Raw genomic sequence first — 16,898 nt, forward strand, 5'->3', positions numbered from 1 at the left:
GTATAACTAGAATTATATGGGAAATTACCTCCTCCTTCCTGGCTTCGTGGGCTCGCTGCACAAACCAGATCACTTTCACTTGTAAAGTTCTAGGGGTACATTCCAGAAGAGTGCTGTTGTACTCTATTCCATATACTATCCATTCTTCAGTCTTCTCCAGGGCTTCTCCTGTGAAGTAAGATTCTTATTTATTTGCCAGTTGTGTAACTAAAATAAATGCTACCCTTTTCATTAAGCACGTTTCCTTTGGGCTTTTTAAGGACTCCTTTGATGTTCACCTTTAGAATGGAATTTGACCCATAGCCCTCCAGGTAGTGATTGAAATTTACTACCTACTAATGGCCTTATCCTGTGAACTGTGGAGCACCCTCCGCTCCCACTCTCTCCAGGAGGAATGGAAGGCCTGGCTCACCTCAGATCTCACAGGATCCAGCCCTAAGGTAAAGTAGCCTACCAAAGTACTGCATGTCAGGTGGTTGTGATTGTGCATGTGTCTGTAGGCTTTGACCCTGCAAAGTGCTAAGCACTCTGGCATCCATCCAGCAAAGTACATATGCACCTGTTTAATTTTAAGTCAATGACACCAATAAGACTACTTAAATGCTTGACAGTAAGCATGGGATAAATTATTTTGCAGGATTGGGATCAGATTTCTTAGTATGTTACATGATCAAACACTCAAAACCTATGAACATCTAAACTGTTTTGTATGGAGTGCTCAGAATTTATAGAGCTTAGAGCTGGTTGGGAATTTTTTGATGATAGGCTTTTTTTTTAATTAAAAATGTTGATTCACCAAAACCAAACTGTCCACGAAACCGGGTCAGGTTTGATTAATTTTCTGTCAAGGAAAAAGATCCCAATTGTCAAAATGTTTCATTTCAACATTTTCAAAACAAAAAATTCTGGTTCAAAGCAACGTTGTGTTTCAAAATACAGGCTAATTAGACTGCAAGAAAGTTGGGGGGGGGGTGAGAGATCAAAATCAAAACAAAACATGTCAAAATTATGAAAACAAACTGTTTCAATCAATCCAAAATGCAAAAGAAAGACACAATTTTTCAGACTGCAAATATTTTTGAGATGTCAATATTTTCTTTACTTCAAGACAGGAAAACATTTTGAACTCGCAAAAATATTCATGGGATGGAAAAACCATTCCCAGACCAGCTCTACAGCAGATCTCTACAACACATGCACAGAAAGTACAAGTGTATAGCTTTGCCACCCAAATGTTACTAAAAAATTCATTTCAATGTGGCTAACCAAAAGTCAGTTGCAGGCTCCTATATATAACGAAATACATGGCGGAACAGACAAAGGAGGTGCTATAGTGGAACAGGGCAGCAATCTTTCTAGTTCATTTTCTTATGAGAGGAGTGGAGTGAAGGGCGATTATTTTCCTGATACTAACTCATGTTCAGTTTCTGATCCAGAAGCCCGGGAATTAATAACCATTATGATTTCTCTCTCTCTCTCTTTATTTACATTTGCTATGCTCTATTGTGAGGTTCCTAGTGTAGTTCTCAAACAAATCTACGATCTTCATTGCATGCAGTTTTGCAATTAAGTGTCACAGTGGGCCATAGATGTCCTTTATTTTTTTCCAGCAGAAATTCGCATGGAATATATTAAGCTATCCTGCTGAAAATGGATGGTATGAAATGTCCCAGGGCAAACTTAACAAATATTTCATCTTGAAATATTTCCCTTTCAAATTCTAATCCATCCTGCGGAAAAATACATTTCAGCAAAAAGTTCTCTGGAGAAACATCTATCACAGAGAAACCCCTGATCTTCGATTCCTTTTCTTTAGATTTATTGGGCCTAATCTGGTGAGAATCTCGGCACACCCTGGCAGCTACTACCTATCTATGTTTTTACACTGCACACAGTAGCAGTAGTTGAAATTAATGGGGTGTGAGAGCACTGAGCATGTTGCATGATTTGAGCTGCGGTTCAGGAAAGCATTTAAGCATGCATGCAAGTCCATCCCTATTTAGGACAGCACTTTAGCATGCTCCTAAGTCTCATTGAATCCAATGGGACTTAAGCACAGTACATGGTTAAACACTGTCTTGAATAGGAAAGCTTTCCTGCTTTGGGATCTTGGTCCTTACAGTATGCTTCTAATGTCAAGGGTGTAAATCAGGAGTAATTCCACTGAAATCAAGAGAGTTACATCAGTATAAAAACTGTGTAACTGAGGTCAGACTCAGCCCTTGATGTTTCTCCTGTGTAAAAGCCATGCTGTTTGCTCTAGGCATTCACTAGCATTCTGCTGTAGTGTGTGTGGATTACCAATGAACTGCTGGCCAAAGCACTGCTGAGCTGCATTTCCATGTCGAACATCTTGTCTGCGGAAACGTCTGGGGGAAAAAATGGAATTGTTTTAAGAAATATGCTTAACTTTTGGACTGTTGACCTTTTACACAAAAGTTGGAATCATTAGAAATTCAGAGAACTCTATCTTCCTGCTGAAATATTGGCCAGCACTATCACTGTGTGGAGTTAAGTTCATACATCAGTATTGTTTTCCTCCATTACACTGAAGGTGCTCAGATGCCTGCAGGAGGAGACTTTCTGTAGAAATCTGATGCATCTAAAAGAAAGTCTCAGACAAGTACATTTGACTCAATCCATAGATACTGAAACCAGATACTTTGGACCAATACGGCGCTAGTTTAGGAGAAAGGAGACCGGAGGCAGCTGTAAGCTTTCTTTGTGTTCACCATTCTGGTCACTAGCAAAATCTGGAGAAGCATGAAAGCTGCTGTATCTTGTAAACATTCTCTTCCTTTAACTATGCCCTGTATCCCACAGCCCTAGAGGACCTGTGATAGAAGCTGTTATAGCTACTCAACAGTAACTGAGTATTCCCATAGGCAGGGGAATTCCTTACTGGTTGAATTTATTGGCTGCAAGGTTGCTTTGAACTTTTATGCACGCGTGCGTGCGCACACACACACACACCACTATTTAGCAGAAAAGTTGTTTTGAGTCTTTCACAGTTTACAATCTGTGTGGAGGGTTTTTTTATTAGCTCTCATATAACTCCTCTCATCTGAGGAACTTAAAACACTCTACAAACATCACTTTAGCCTCCCAATGCTCCTACATAATTGGTATTATAATTCCCATTTTACCAAAGGGGAAACTGAGGCACAGGAGGTGACTTGCCCTAGCCTATCTATTGAGTCACTGGCAGAGCTGAGACAAGAACCCAGGAATCCTGGCTCCAACCACTAGACAATACTCTCTCACTTTTTGAAAAGAAGATATTTACAAAACTATGGAAAATAAATGCAAATGCCTAACTCTCCGATGGATACCAACAAGAAAAATTTTATTATTTTAAACATTTTGTTCTCTGACCATAACGATAAATAAGATTTCAAGCTAGTTGCTCACAAAGAAAGTATCAGGAAGCTAAGTTTACCACCTTGTCAGATGCAGAATTTTGAGTCCTAAAATTTATAGTTGGAACTCGGGATAATTTTCCCATGTTTGCATAAAGAACAATTATACAGAACTATCAGTTTTGCATATGCAAGGCTGAACAGCTGATTAAAAGGAACAGACAACATGGCGAACCTCCTAGAGCACAATTATTTTCATATTCATGTGTGTACATACTGTATACAATGTATAGCAGAAATAAGCCAAACCTAATGACTTTGTTCTTATTTAAATAATATCAGTAATTAACACAGTTCTTCCTGCCTCCAGGACACAGGGGACCAAATCCTCAGTGGGTGTAAATCAGCACAGCTGCACTGACTTTATTAGAGCTCGACTGCTATACACCTGCTGAGGATCTGGCAAATGGAATACCATATGTATTGAATTTTTAAGCTGTGGATGGGGAGGTGTTAGGGAGGTTACTTTATGATGATGGAATCTAGGTAGGAGTTCTGATCCTATCATCATACAGGGAGGAACCTGCTCTTGGTAGGTCTCAGAATTATATGGGGCAGATCTACTATTGTTCCAGGCTCACTGCGGACTGCTAGAAGACATCTCACCACTAATTATGCTGGGTTTATATTTTCAAGTTTTTCTTCAGTCATGAGGACTAAAAATTTATGTTGTTTTTATTAAATGAAAGCTGGAATTTTGTCATAATCATGTGACTTTTTTTATCTTGCCATGGTGGTTCTTACTTGGACATAAAGATGGCAGCTGCACCTCTCGATACCCACAGTTAAGAGTCTGAGAAGGGTGAATAAAGTGTCCTCTAGCAAGGTATATTTAGGACCCCGGGCAGCGGGGGGCATTTTTAAGGACTTGGATTCTCTAGTCCTAGGTGAGAATACACAGTGTTTCAGACATTGGCCTCGACTGTAAACTCTGTTATGAGCTCCATCAGTCTTTTCTGAGGCCTCTTTTTGGGTGAATAGGATATCAGAAGACATGAATTGTGCTCTGGCTCATGATAATCAGTGCATGGACTAAGGGCTAATGAAAGTCATGACCCTGCAGCACTTTCCTCTATTTGTTGCCCCATTCAAGAGCTAAATCCATCTGTTTAGTGACATTTTGCTATTGTGAGTGACAGCTGTGGTAAGAGAAGCCTGACTGAAAGGCTAGGACAATGGTTCAGAAAAAAATTTGAACATGTTAAAACAAGAATAATTTGAAATTGATGAAATAAAGCACTTGTTTTAGTTCATCAGACCAATTGTTACAACATAAGAATGGCCATACTGGGTCAGACCAATTGTCCATCTACCCAAGTATCTTGTCTTCTGATGGTGACAAATGAGAGATGCTTCAAAGGAAATGAACAGAACAGGGCAATCATCACTGATCCATCCTGTCATCCAGTCACAGCATTTGACAGTCACAGGCTTAGGGACACTCGAAGCATGGGGTTGCATCCCTGACCATCTTGGCTAATAGCCATTGATGGACCTATCCTCCATGAACTTATCTAATTCTTTTTTGAATCCAGCTACAGTTTTGGCCTTCACAATATCCCTGTCAATGAGTTCCACAGGTTGACTATGTGTTGTGTGAAGAAGTACTTCCTTTTGTTTGTTTTAACCAGAGGCCTATTCATTTTATTGGGTGACTCCGGTTCTTGTGTTATGTGGAAGAGTAAATAACATTTTCTTATTCACTTTCTCCACATCGTTCATGATTTTGTAGACTTCTGGCATATCCCTCCTTAGATGCCTCCTTTCCAAGCTGAATAGTCCCTGTATTTCCTCATGGGGAAGCTGTTCCACAGCTTTAATAATTTTAATTACCCTTCTCTGTACTTTTTCCAATTCTAATATATCTTTTTTGAGATGGGGCAACCAGAACTGCACACAGGATTGAAGATGTGGGTGTACCATGGATTTATACAGTGGCATTATGATATTTTGTGTCTTATTATCTATCCATTTTCTCGTGGTTCCAAACATTGTTAGCTTTTTTGACTGCCATTGCATATTGAGAAGATGTTTTCAGAAATCTATCCCTGATGACTCTAATGTCTCTTTCTTGAGTGGTAACAGCTAATTTAGAACCCATCATTTTGTATGTATAACTGGGATTATGTTTCCAATGTGCATTAATCTGAATTTATCAACAATGAATTTTGTGGCCCAGTCCCCTAGTTTTGTGGTATCCCTATGTAACTCTTTGCAGTCTACTTTGGACTTAAGTATCTTGAGTAATTTTGTATCATCTGCAAACTTTGCTACCTCACTGCTTACCTCTTCTTCCAGATCATTTATGAATATGTTGAACAACAGTGGTCCCAGTATAAATCCCTTGGGACATCATTATTTAGCTTTCCATTGTGAAAACTGAGCATTTATTCCTACACTTTGTTTGCTGTCTTTTTAACAATTATTGATCCATGAGAAGATCTCCCCTTTTATCCCATGACTGCTTAGTTTGCTTAAGAGCCTTTGGTGATGGACCTTGTCAAAAGCTGTCTAAAAGTCCAGTACACTGTCCATGGGATAATCCTTGTCCACATGGTTGAATTCTAATAGATTGGTGAGGCATGATTTCCCTTTACAAAAGCTGTGTTGACTCTTTCCCAACAAATCATGTTCTTCTATGTGTTCGATAATTATGTTCTTTACTATAGTTTCAACCAATTTGCCTGGTACTGAAATTAGACTTACTGGTCTGTAATTGCCAGGATCACCTCTGGAGCCTTTTTAAAAAATTGGCATCATGGTAGCTATTCTCCAGCCATCTAGTACCGAAGCTATTTTAAGTAATAGGTGACTGAGACAGGGCACTCCCCTCTCGGCAGTGCCTTCTGTTAGCTGGGTATGATGCTGCATCCTTTTCTGGTCTTGGAACTCCTGTAGGTTGTTGGCCTCATTAGGTGGGTCTTCAGTAGCTCAGCCCTCTGGCCAAGTCACGTTGTTGTAAAATGGATAAACTGCTTCTTGGGTATTCAAGTCCAAAACAAATATGAAGTAAAGTCATCCAATTCCCTGGCTCAAGATGGACTCAGCCTCTCCTTCCTGAGGATGCCTTCTCTCTTCTTCCCCTCTTGGGCTACTTTAAGTTCAGACCTCTGCTCTGGCTTCTATAGGAAACTTATCCCCTTCTTAGGGATTAGTAAAAAGTCCCACCAGAACTGTAAGTCTATCCTCACCAGGGTCTTCAGTCATGTCTCTGGGTACCTTTAAATCCCTTTTATTGGACTTTTATACTAGTCATATCCCCTTTTTTGGGGCTCAGGCCACTCCAGCATTGGCTGGTGGGGGGACCTGGACCTGCCCACTACTCTTGGTCCCAGCCCAGGGACCTCATATACAGCAGCCCCATACTGCTTCCTTCACTTTGATGCTGTTATTCCCTGGGCCTTTTCCCACATAGTCCCCTTCTCTTCACCCTGACCTCATGACTGAAGTTCTGAAATCCTCTTCCTTCTCACTTCATGCAAGTACCACCAGAGCCCTTCTTCTGATTCTCTTCTTGATTGCCTGTGACCAATAACAAATACTCTTCCTTGTCCCTCTGGTCCAAGCCAGGACCTGACTTGCTCAGGCCTTGAAACTCATTTTATATAAGCCTGCTGCTTTCCGATTGGCTTCTTCCCTTAAGCCTTTCTAGTCTAGCCTGGAAGACCCAGAAGGTGTGGTAGGACCATGAAGCCTCGAGCAGGGGGCCTCAAAAGGCTTGGTACACACAATCATAACTACATACCATGGTTAGTAGTTCTTCAATTTCATATTTGAATTCCTTCAGAACTCTTGGGTGAATACCATCTAGTCCTCATGACTTATTATTGTTTAATTTTTCAAATTGTTCCAAAACTTCCTCTACAGACATCTTAGTCTGGGACAGTTCCTTATACTTGTCACCTGAAAAGAATGGTTCAGGTGTGGGAATCTCCCTCACATCCTTTGGGCCTGCCTAATTATACTCTTATACTTGACATCCCAGAGTTTATGCTCCTTTCTATTTTCCTCAGTAGGATTTTACTTCCAATTTTTAAAGGATGCCTTGGGTATACATTTAATTTGAGACTCTATTATTGTGTTTTTTAAAAGTGTCCATGCAGCTTGCAGGTATTTCACTCTTGTGACTGTTCCTTTTAATTTTCATTTAACTAGCTTCCTCATTTTTTTGTTGTTTCCCCTTTCTGAAGTTAAATACTACTGTGGTGGGCTTCTTTGGTGTCCTTTTCACTCACCACCACAAGGATGTTAAATTTAATTATGTTATGGTCACTATTACTGAGCAGGTCAGCAATAATCACCTCTTGGACAAGATCCTTTGCTCTATTTAGGACTAAATCAAGAATCGCCTTTCCCCTCATGGGTTCCAAGACTAGCTGTTTTAAGAAGCAGACATTAATGGTGTCTAGAAATTTTATTTGTACATCCTGTCCTGAAGTGACATGTACCCAGTCAATATGGGGATAGTTGAAATCCCCCATTATTACTGAGATTTTTCATTTTTATAGCCGGTCTAATCTCCCTGAGCATTTCACAATCACCATCACCATCCTGGTCATGGAATTTATATCCACAGAGATTACATTGTACAGTTTGATTCATGTAAGATTGTTACAAATTTGACTCCATGTTTTCTTTCACATATAGTGCCACTCCACCATCAGCATGATCTATTCTGTCATTACTATATATTTTGTACCCTTGAGTGTCATCATTCCACCAAGTTTCTGTGATTCCTATTATAGTAATATCCTTATTTACTACCAGCCACTCATGTTCACTCATCTTAGTTTTTAATACCATGTTGACTTTGGGGTTAGCATTTAGGTCCTTATTCGACAAATCACTTAAACATCAATTTAACTTTAAACATATGCTTAATCCCATTTTAGGATTTAAACACATGCTTACAGTTAATCGCATGCTTAAGTGTTTTCTATAGGCATAGACTTACACATGTGCTTAAAAACAACAATGCACTCTAGTACAATGTTGAATTGGAGTTACCATGTAGTTATCATGGTTGTGGGATTAGAAGCCAGGACCTTTAGCTCTATAAACCTGGCTGAGTGCCTTTGTCACCAAACAATGCCTGTGGTCATTCATTCTTTATAACACTGAGGTCTGCTGAATTAGCAGGCTGCACTCTTCTAGTGCTGATAGCACTGAAGCTTCAAGAACAGAAGTACTGAGCAGCCAGAACAACCTGGAAGCAGTAACAACATTCTTTAGCAACATACTTAACATGTAGTAGCCTGCAGGTTGTCTATTTCATGTTTGTCTAAACACACTTCATGCCTTACACTCATTAAGTTTTAAAGGAGATAGCAGATGATCTAAGCAAGGGGTGGAATTAACTACCCAGATGTGGTTCTGCTTGAGTTTGCACTATTAATTATGACTGATTTTAAGATTCCAAACCCAACCCAAATATATGGTATTCACTTCCATTCAATTAGGGCCAAATTCAAGCTGCTAGGCTAGCATTAGGACCAAATCAAGGAAGGGGAGTGCCGCATGAAAATGGCGGAGAGTGGCATGATGTCATTGGGGCTGTCAGCAACAAACACAATCATTCCAGATGTGTTAGGGCATGAGTGTTTACCAATGTTTTTTGCTGTGCCTTTGGTTACTCCATAAGGCAGCCCTCCACCCACAAGGCAGGGGGAAGTTGGAGAACAGAGACATGGCTAACCCTAACTCAAATACACATCTTCTGGGGTGTTGAGTGCTGAGCAGTCAACATCTCTGCATGAGTCCAGAATGCAGGCAGCCACCACAGACCTGCATCTTACCCAGAAGTGTTGAAAGATGATGGTGGTGCAGGGTGAAGGGCTCCATACTCTCTACAGAGATCTACTTTTTCCAGCAGGCCCAGTCTCTCCACCCTGAACCAGCTGGATAGTGAAGCAAAGTTGTTACTATCTGTTCAGTGACCTCCCACATGTGAAATAAGTTTGTGGTCTCAAGTCCAGTTAATAGTGGACATCACAAAGCCTCCATTACCATAGCTAGCACTTAACAGCAGTGAATGGAGAGATTGAACTACTCTCTCCTCTCCAGAGACAGACCCTCCAGAATCTTGTTGAGGTGCATTAGCAAGACAGCATGAGGCTATCTGCACCACACAGTTCCTAGTTAAATAGATTAATCAGGAATCTCCAGGGCATTTACATGATTAGATGAGTAACTAATTTGCAATAGAATTATGATCATCCAATTCCTGCTTATACTGTAGGGAACATTGCTCACTGGCCCAGAATATAACGAATGATGTATCTCTTCCATCAATACTTTCCAGGACTATCAATCTGAGCCAGATTCTTCTCATTTTAGGCAAGTGAGAGGTCTCCATTTACTCCATTGGGACTGCTTCCAAGAGTTATGCAAGGAGGATCCGATGCAATGTGTAGACATGTCATGGAATTCCAACTTAGCTTAACTTGGATCTTGCAAAGACAGAATGCTCTGATAGATTCTTTCTTTAGCTGAATCTTTTATGGCTATGAGGTATTTTATCCAAAAGATTGTGCTATCCAATTCTCTTCCCATTACTTTTTCAAAAATCACAGAAGCATTCATTTTGCCTACCGACAGTTAGCAACGGGTTTGAGAATACCAAGCTTCCAGAGTCATAGGAGGACAAGCATGAGGTATCGTGGATGAAGAAAAACCATAGGCCTGTGTTTTATTTTGTTTTTAGGAGAGCACTGGTGGATTTGGAGAGATCATGGACTGCATCATCATCACTGTTTTTTCAGCAGCCTCTCAGTACAAAAGGAACATCTTTGCATTAATTCAAAGTAACCCTGTTGAAAATGGCCAAGCTGTAGTTCTAATAAATATGAGCAAGTTTTTGCAGAAGTAGCAATTAAAAGTTAATCAAGGAAAGGACTGTATCATAAATAATATGCCCTTTTGCTGACTTATGTAATAATCATTACAATATATTGATAGAGAGCTAGGCACTGTTTGAATATGTCTTACAATGATATTTGGCTTCAATATATTTACTTTCTTTCTTTCTTTTTTATAGGATGTTTGCATTATATAGTTCACCATCTAATACAATCCAAATAAATTATTGCACATTGTAGAGAATGAAGTCATGTCTTCAAGCTGTAGCATTGGGAACATCAGACATTTGTTTAACACTCAGTGTGTCTAGCTCCTAAGAAGTGTGTGCACTTAACATCTGTGCATGTCAGCATGTTCATTTATATCCTTCTGTATTCCCTAAGGCTGGGTTAATAAATCATTAGCTAAAGTATATCATTGTTCAGTTATTTATATGAAGGGGAGAAAGGAAACCATCTCTGTTGCAATAGGAACTCTTTAAATAATTATTATGCAAAGAGGATTTCGCAGCAAAATACAGTTCTCACCTCTTTGCCTGCATTCCTGTGGGATAGTATCTAGAACAGGATACCCCATCCCAAGCACAGTAAGGATCTCTTGCTAGGCAGCAGTCAGTGCAGGCTGTGCCATACATGTCACACTGATGGAACTTCACTTGTGCTACGGCAGTCTCAGATCCAACATACAGTTGTTGCTGTAGAAAATGTAGCACACACTGTTATGGACAGAGCATCTACTAGGAAAAGACAAGGTCATTGGCCACTTGAACTTGAGAAAATGCCAGCTTTACAGTTGCCCATGCATGCTTAATTCCCGTCTGCCCTCTTGGAGAGCTACCCTGTGCACTGTATGAGGCAGGTCATATAATTGTATATGGTCATATAATTAAAGGACGCACATAATGCATATGCAGAAAAGGGCAGAATTAAGACTGCACAGGCAATCTGTCATTTCCTAACTTTTGAGTGCTTGACTTTAAAAGTGCTTGACTTTAACATTCTTTTAATGTAGTTTTTCTGGATGTAATTTTCTAAGTGTTTAAAAAAGCAAACTGAAAAACAGAAATTCCATCATGTGGAACCATAATAATCCCCTTTGTGAGTAATCAGCAGGATGTGGACCTATAGAGTCCCAGCACAGAGCTCTGGCACTTGAGCCAATCAAAAAACTGGCAGATTTATGCTGTTATTATCTCTGTGGGCCAGCACAAGATGGGGATGAGACAAACTTTGCCAGAGGGTTTCACAGCTGTTTGAGAGACAGCAAAGGAGCATTGAGACTCTGGACTCCCGGGTTCAATTCTAGGCTCCGTAGGGGAGTGTGTTCTAGCGGTTAGAAAACCCTTCTCTCTCCTCACTATACCTGTCTAACTCTGTTTCAACCCACTTCCTCCCTCTTCAGTTCCTGCTCCTATCCCCCCCCTCCACTCCATTCCCCCCACCTCTGTTCCTATATTTTCTCTTCCCCCTAGCCCAGGGTCCTGCCCCCACTTCCTCTTGCCTCTCTCCCTCATCTGGTCCAAGCTCCTGCCTCAGTCCCACTCCTCTGCTCCTATCCCCTGCCCAGTTCTTAACCTTTTTGCCTCTTTTTGCACCTATCCCTTCCTCCCATCTGCTCCTGCACCTGCCCCCATGTATGCTGCTATCCCCTCACCCTCCCCTGTTCCTATCCATTCCTTTCCCCATATCTCTGCTCCTGATGAGATCACAGCTACCTTCATCTGCTTCTATCTCCGCTCCCTGTAACCCTTACTCCTGCTCTCCTCCTTGCACCTCACCTCTCTGCACTCAAGTCAGGCTGCTTCCTCCTTCTTCTCCGTGCTGAGGGGTGCCAGAAAGGTGTGTGCCGGGAGTGGCATTGAGAGTACACACACACTCACAATCTTCCTGATTTAAGTTTCGGTGCCAGGCATGACAGTGGACCATAGTCGCTGGGAGGAGCAATAGCAGGGAAAGACCTGCTCAGCTCCTGCAGCTCTGGTGGAGCAAATTCTCTTGCTCTGAGGGGTGGGGCATTGTATGGGACTGAAGCATGCTCAGTGCAGTGGAATTTTCTGAGAATTACCAGCCAAACTCTAACAAGTCGCAACTGAGCGTGTGTGAACTGAGATTTTTTTCAAAGACTCATAACTTGGCCATTTTGGGGTGTTTTTCATGGGATCTGCAAAAGGCACATCCCTGATGCCAGGGTGACCTCTGTGCCCAATTTTATGTCCCTGCTCCAAAACATGGAAATGCTAGCACTTCTAAAAATACTTTCAAACCAATTTGTTACCATGGGTGAAACAATGTATTTTCCCCTTATTTCACACTCAGAAATGGCTGAACCATTTTTGCTGAAAATCTAAAGTCAGTCCAAGGCAAACTCCCTGGCATGAAAAATTTCAGACAAAGCAGTTAAAGTTTGGTAAAACTATAAGCAACTGAAAACAGGGTATTATACTGGGAATTACAGGGCAACCATAGGTGTTGCTACCTGCACCGCCTATAACATATACACATGTGAGTGTATACAATGTGACAAAAATGTGAACTGCATATAGGTGCATATAAGAGCGAGATCATTTAATAGTGTGTGATATTTAAATGTGAACTCATAGTTAAATCATGCTCTGTTTCGTTATGAAACGTTCACGTTTTCACTGTGATCTGTGGGGTTCATATTATCAAAGCAAGTGGAAGATCAATCTGACTCATGAATTGCTGGCACAATAATCACAGCAGGGAATAACTTGAGGGAAACAGGGACTAAGGAAAAATCTGTTGCTGCTCAATGTAAAGTGATTGGCCACGAGAGCATGCAGATTTCCGGGCCAGGAGAGCCTCCTTTGTGCTGCCCACGTCCACATTCAGTGGCCTCATGAGAAGGAGGGTTGGTCCTGATCTTGTTCATACCAACCAGATTTTTGTTTATCAGGGAGAAAGGGGTCTCCCCCAACAGCCTTTTCTGGCTGGTGCTCAGCCCTTTCTGGCCCAGAAAGCCATGGACTCAGTTTAGAATTCCTCCCCCAACAAGACCGACACCAATCATTTGAACTGATATTCAGCCATCCTCTGTTAAAATGAAGATCTGGGGCCAGCTTGGACTGATATGGAGATTCCCAGCTGGGTCTTTTGTGCCCTATGAGAGAAAGAGCTAGGAGAATCATGGAGATCGCTTGAGTCGTACCCTCTCTGGCGGACACTCAGAAACTATGATTTAAATCATGCCCAACACTCTCCGGGGCAACTGAATATGAAGGTGAGGAGTACAAAGGAGGCTTCCTTACACTGAAATCCCCATTCTCCCTTGCTCAATCACTTCAAATTTATCAGCAAAAAAGTCCCTGTCTCTCAAGCGATTCCCTGTGTGATTACTATGACAGCAACTCTTGAATTAGATTGATTTTCACTTGCTTTGAAATGCATGCTAATGTGAACCCTGCAGATTTATTCAACAATGAAAAACCTAAATGTTTCGTAAAAAGCAGAGTATGATTAACTATGAGATTATATTAAAACATTAGCATATATTACTTGACCGGATCTCTTTATATATGGTACCCAGCTATATACAGTTTAGATATTTGCCACATTTCAGTTACAGAGTCATGTTATTTTAAACACAGAAAAATACTTGCCCTCTTTGAAGATATTTCCATAGAAATAATAGGAACTGGCACCTGAAAAAAAAAAAAGAGATTGGTCCTTTGCTTTACATGGAAATCAAAAGAAATGCCTTGTTTATGATGATTGTACATTTAACAGAAAGAGTATTAGTATTTACTCAAGAAGAAAAGCAGTACTTGTGGCACCTTAGAGACTAACAAATTTATTTGAGCGTAAGCTTTCGTGAGCTACAGCATCCAATGAAGTGAGCTGTAGAGCTACAGCATCCGAAAGCACACTGTAGCTCACGAAAGCTTATGCTCAAATAAATTTGTTAGTCTCTAAGGTGCCACAAGTATTCCTTTTCTTTTTGCAAATACAGACTAACACGGCTGCTATTCTGTAACCTGTATTTACTCAAGGTATGTGGCTCTCCTCTCTATACCATGTGAAGTACCCTCATTTTCTCTAGGACTCTTTGTCAAAGTGAAGTAAATGAAGGAAATTGAGAACTATTATTTTTATAAAAAGTGATTTTTAAAAACCATACATTTTTAATTCAGAGAACAATATCAAACCTAATGGGGGCACGGCAGTTCCCGTGCTGATCATAATGTCAAGTCCTGGTTTCACTGATCCCTTTTGTCTCACTTCAATATGACAAGCGGAGTGTTCTTTATACATGGCAGGCTGACTATAGATAAGATTAAATAATCTGGCATTCCAGCTTGTGGCATTGCCCCCTTAGTCTTTTTCTCAGACTTCCTGTGACACTGGCAGAACAGAGTCCTCATCGACTATACTGAGAACTTACACTGGGTCCCACTTACTGGTCCAAGCCCTGTAGTCCTAGCACTTTAGTGCCTCAGTGGATAGGATTTCATTATATCTAGTTTGCTACACACCAAAAACTGATTTTTAATCAGGCAAAATTCTTATTGAATGCAACAAGAAATTTTTCTAAGCAGGGACTCAAGATTTGGCCCACAGCATAGACTAAATTTCTCTTTCTGGGCCCTAGTTTTTAGCTGGACCTTCACTAAATCTCCAGTAACCTGGGTGCAATGTTATGCTTGCAATTTAACCCATTTAGATGCTTAATTGACTATTTTTAGGGAGGGATAAAATCAAGTAGTTAGTCTTCTACCTATAAATTAGCCTAAAATCTTACAGGCTCTGTCTGAACACAAGACATTCTCATAAGCAAATTAGGGAAATGTGGTCTAGATTAAACTGCATAACTGGTCGGAAAACCATTCTCAAATAGTTTGCTGTCAAACTGGGAAGACTTATTGCTTGGGGTCCTGCAGAGATCTGTCCTGGGTCCAGAACTATTCAACATTTTCATGAAAGGTTTGAATAATGGAATTGGGCGTATGCTCATAAAATTTGTGGATGGCACCAAACTGGGAGGGGTTGCAAGCACTTTGGAGGGCTAGATTAGAATTCTAAATGACCTTTACAATTTGGAGTTGATGAAATTCAATAAAGACAAGTTAAAAGTACTACACTTAGGAAGGAAAAATCAAAAGTACAAATATAAAATGAGTAATAACTGGCTTGGCAGTGTTACTGCAGAAAAAGATCTAGGAGTTATAGCAGATCACAAATTGAATATGAGCCAACAATGTGATGCGGCTGTGAAAAAGGCTAATATAATTCTGCAGTGTATTAACAGAAGTATCATTATGTAAGACATAGGAGGTAATTGCCGTTCTGCTTTGCTTTGGTGATGCCCCAGCTGAAGTACTGAGTCCAGTTTCGGGCATCACATTTTAAGAAAGATGTGGACAAATAGGAGAGTCCATAGGAGAACAACAAAAATGATAAGATGTTTAGAAACCCTGATATATGAGGAAAGAGTTAAAAAATTAGTATGTTTAATCTTGAGAAAAGAAGACTGAAGTGGGATCTGATACAATCTTCAAATATGTTAAGGGCTGTTATAAAGAGCCCTTGATCAATTGCTCTCCATGTCCACTGAAGATAGGACAAGAAGCAATTGACTTAATCTGCACCAAGGGAGATTTAGGTTACATATTAGGAAAAATTATCTAACTATTAGGGCAGTTAGATGCTGGAATAGGTACCAAGAGAGGCGGTGAAATCCAATCAATCAATAGAGGTTTTTAAGAACAGGTTGGACAAACACCTCTCAGGGATGGTCTAGTTTTACTTGGGCCTGCCTTCGCAAGAGACAATGGTCTACATGACTTCGAGAACATTGCTGCTCTGCATTTCTGTGATTTAAATCATAGAGTGAAATTCCTGACTTGTTTCAGCTCTTTCAGTATTCAGTGTGCAACTCTGGTTCAATTAAACCTCTGTTTATAATGAAGATTTCCTGTGAAAAAACTAGAGTCTCAGAGGGTTTCACTACACACAGATATTGTATTTTCACTCATATTGATACACTGTAGGCATTTTAATTTAGATTTGTGACAGTTGGATATATGTTTCTTACATAGGGCATGTACCTTGAATACTTGCATTTCTTCAAGAATCACTTCTTCCATTGATTCTGTGTCCTGGTTGTAAATTGTAATGACTTTCAACACAATCCCATTATCTGGAAGCAAATAGAAAACACCTTAGAATTCATAACCGGTAGTAGTATTAATTTGTCAGTTGATGAAGATCAAAATATCTTCTTTAAACTGATATTGAATAAAAATCTACCAAATTTGCAAATATATATCATATTATTAGTTCTTTTATTATCCACTTTGGTTTTGAATCTTGAACACAAAAATACATGTGACATCAAATTAGGAAATGGAGGCCTAAATCTTCAAAGGTATTCAGGTTCCTAACTCCCACTGACTTCAATGGGAGCTAGGTGCCTAAATGTCTTTGAGGATCTGGGCCTGAAATCTTTAAGGGTTATGTCATTTGACCAAGACCACCCAGCAAGTAGCAGAATCAGGAACACAGTTGAGGTTGCCCTGACTCTTGGTTCCATGGTCAATCCACTATACAATACTGCCTCCCTCTGCAGTTGTGTTACAATAAATTAACACATTGGAATAACTGT

General features: G+C 40.3%; 1 protein-coding gene across 1 annotated transcript in view; it reads right to left on the reverse strand.

Annotated features, from left to right (window-relative positions):
- SEMA3E (semaphorin 3E) overlaps window positions 1-16,898 on the reverse strand; it is a 241,742-nt gene that overhangs the window by 5,743 nt on the left and 219,101 nt on the right. The window contains exons 12-16 of the mRNA XM_038409046.2: window positions 16,342-16,433; window positions 13,897-13,938; window positions 10,805-10,971; window positions 2,302-2,369; window positions 29-168 (exon numbers count right to left, since the gene is read on the reverse strand). Of these exons, the coding sequence (XP_038264974.2) occupies window positions 29-168; window positions 2,302-2,369; window positions 10,805-10,971; window positions 13,897-13,938; window positions 16,342-16,433 (509 nt within the window). The remainder of the gene's footprint in view (window positions 1-28; window positions 169-2,301; window positions 2,370-10,804; window positions 10,972-13,896; window positions 13,939-16,341; window positions 16,434-16,898) is intronic.

Source organism: Dermochelys coriacea, chromosome 1 (genome assembly GCF_009764565.3).
Source record: "Dermochelys coriacea isolate rDerCor1 chromosome 1, rDerCor1.pri.v4, whole genome shotgun sequence".
Taxonomy (NCBI): domain Eukaryota; kingdom Metazoa; phylum Chordata; order Testudines; family Dermochelyidae; genus Dermochelys; species Dermochelys coriacea.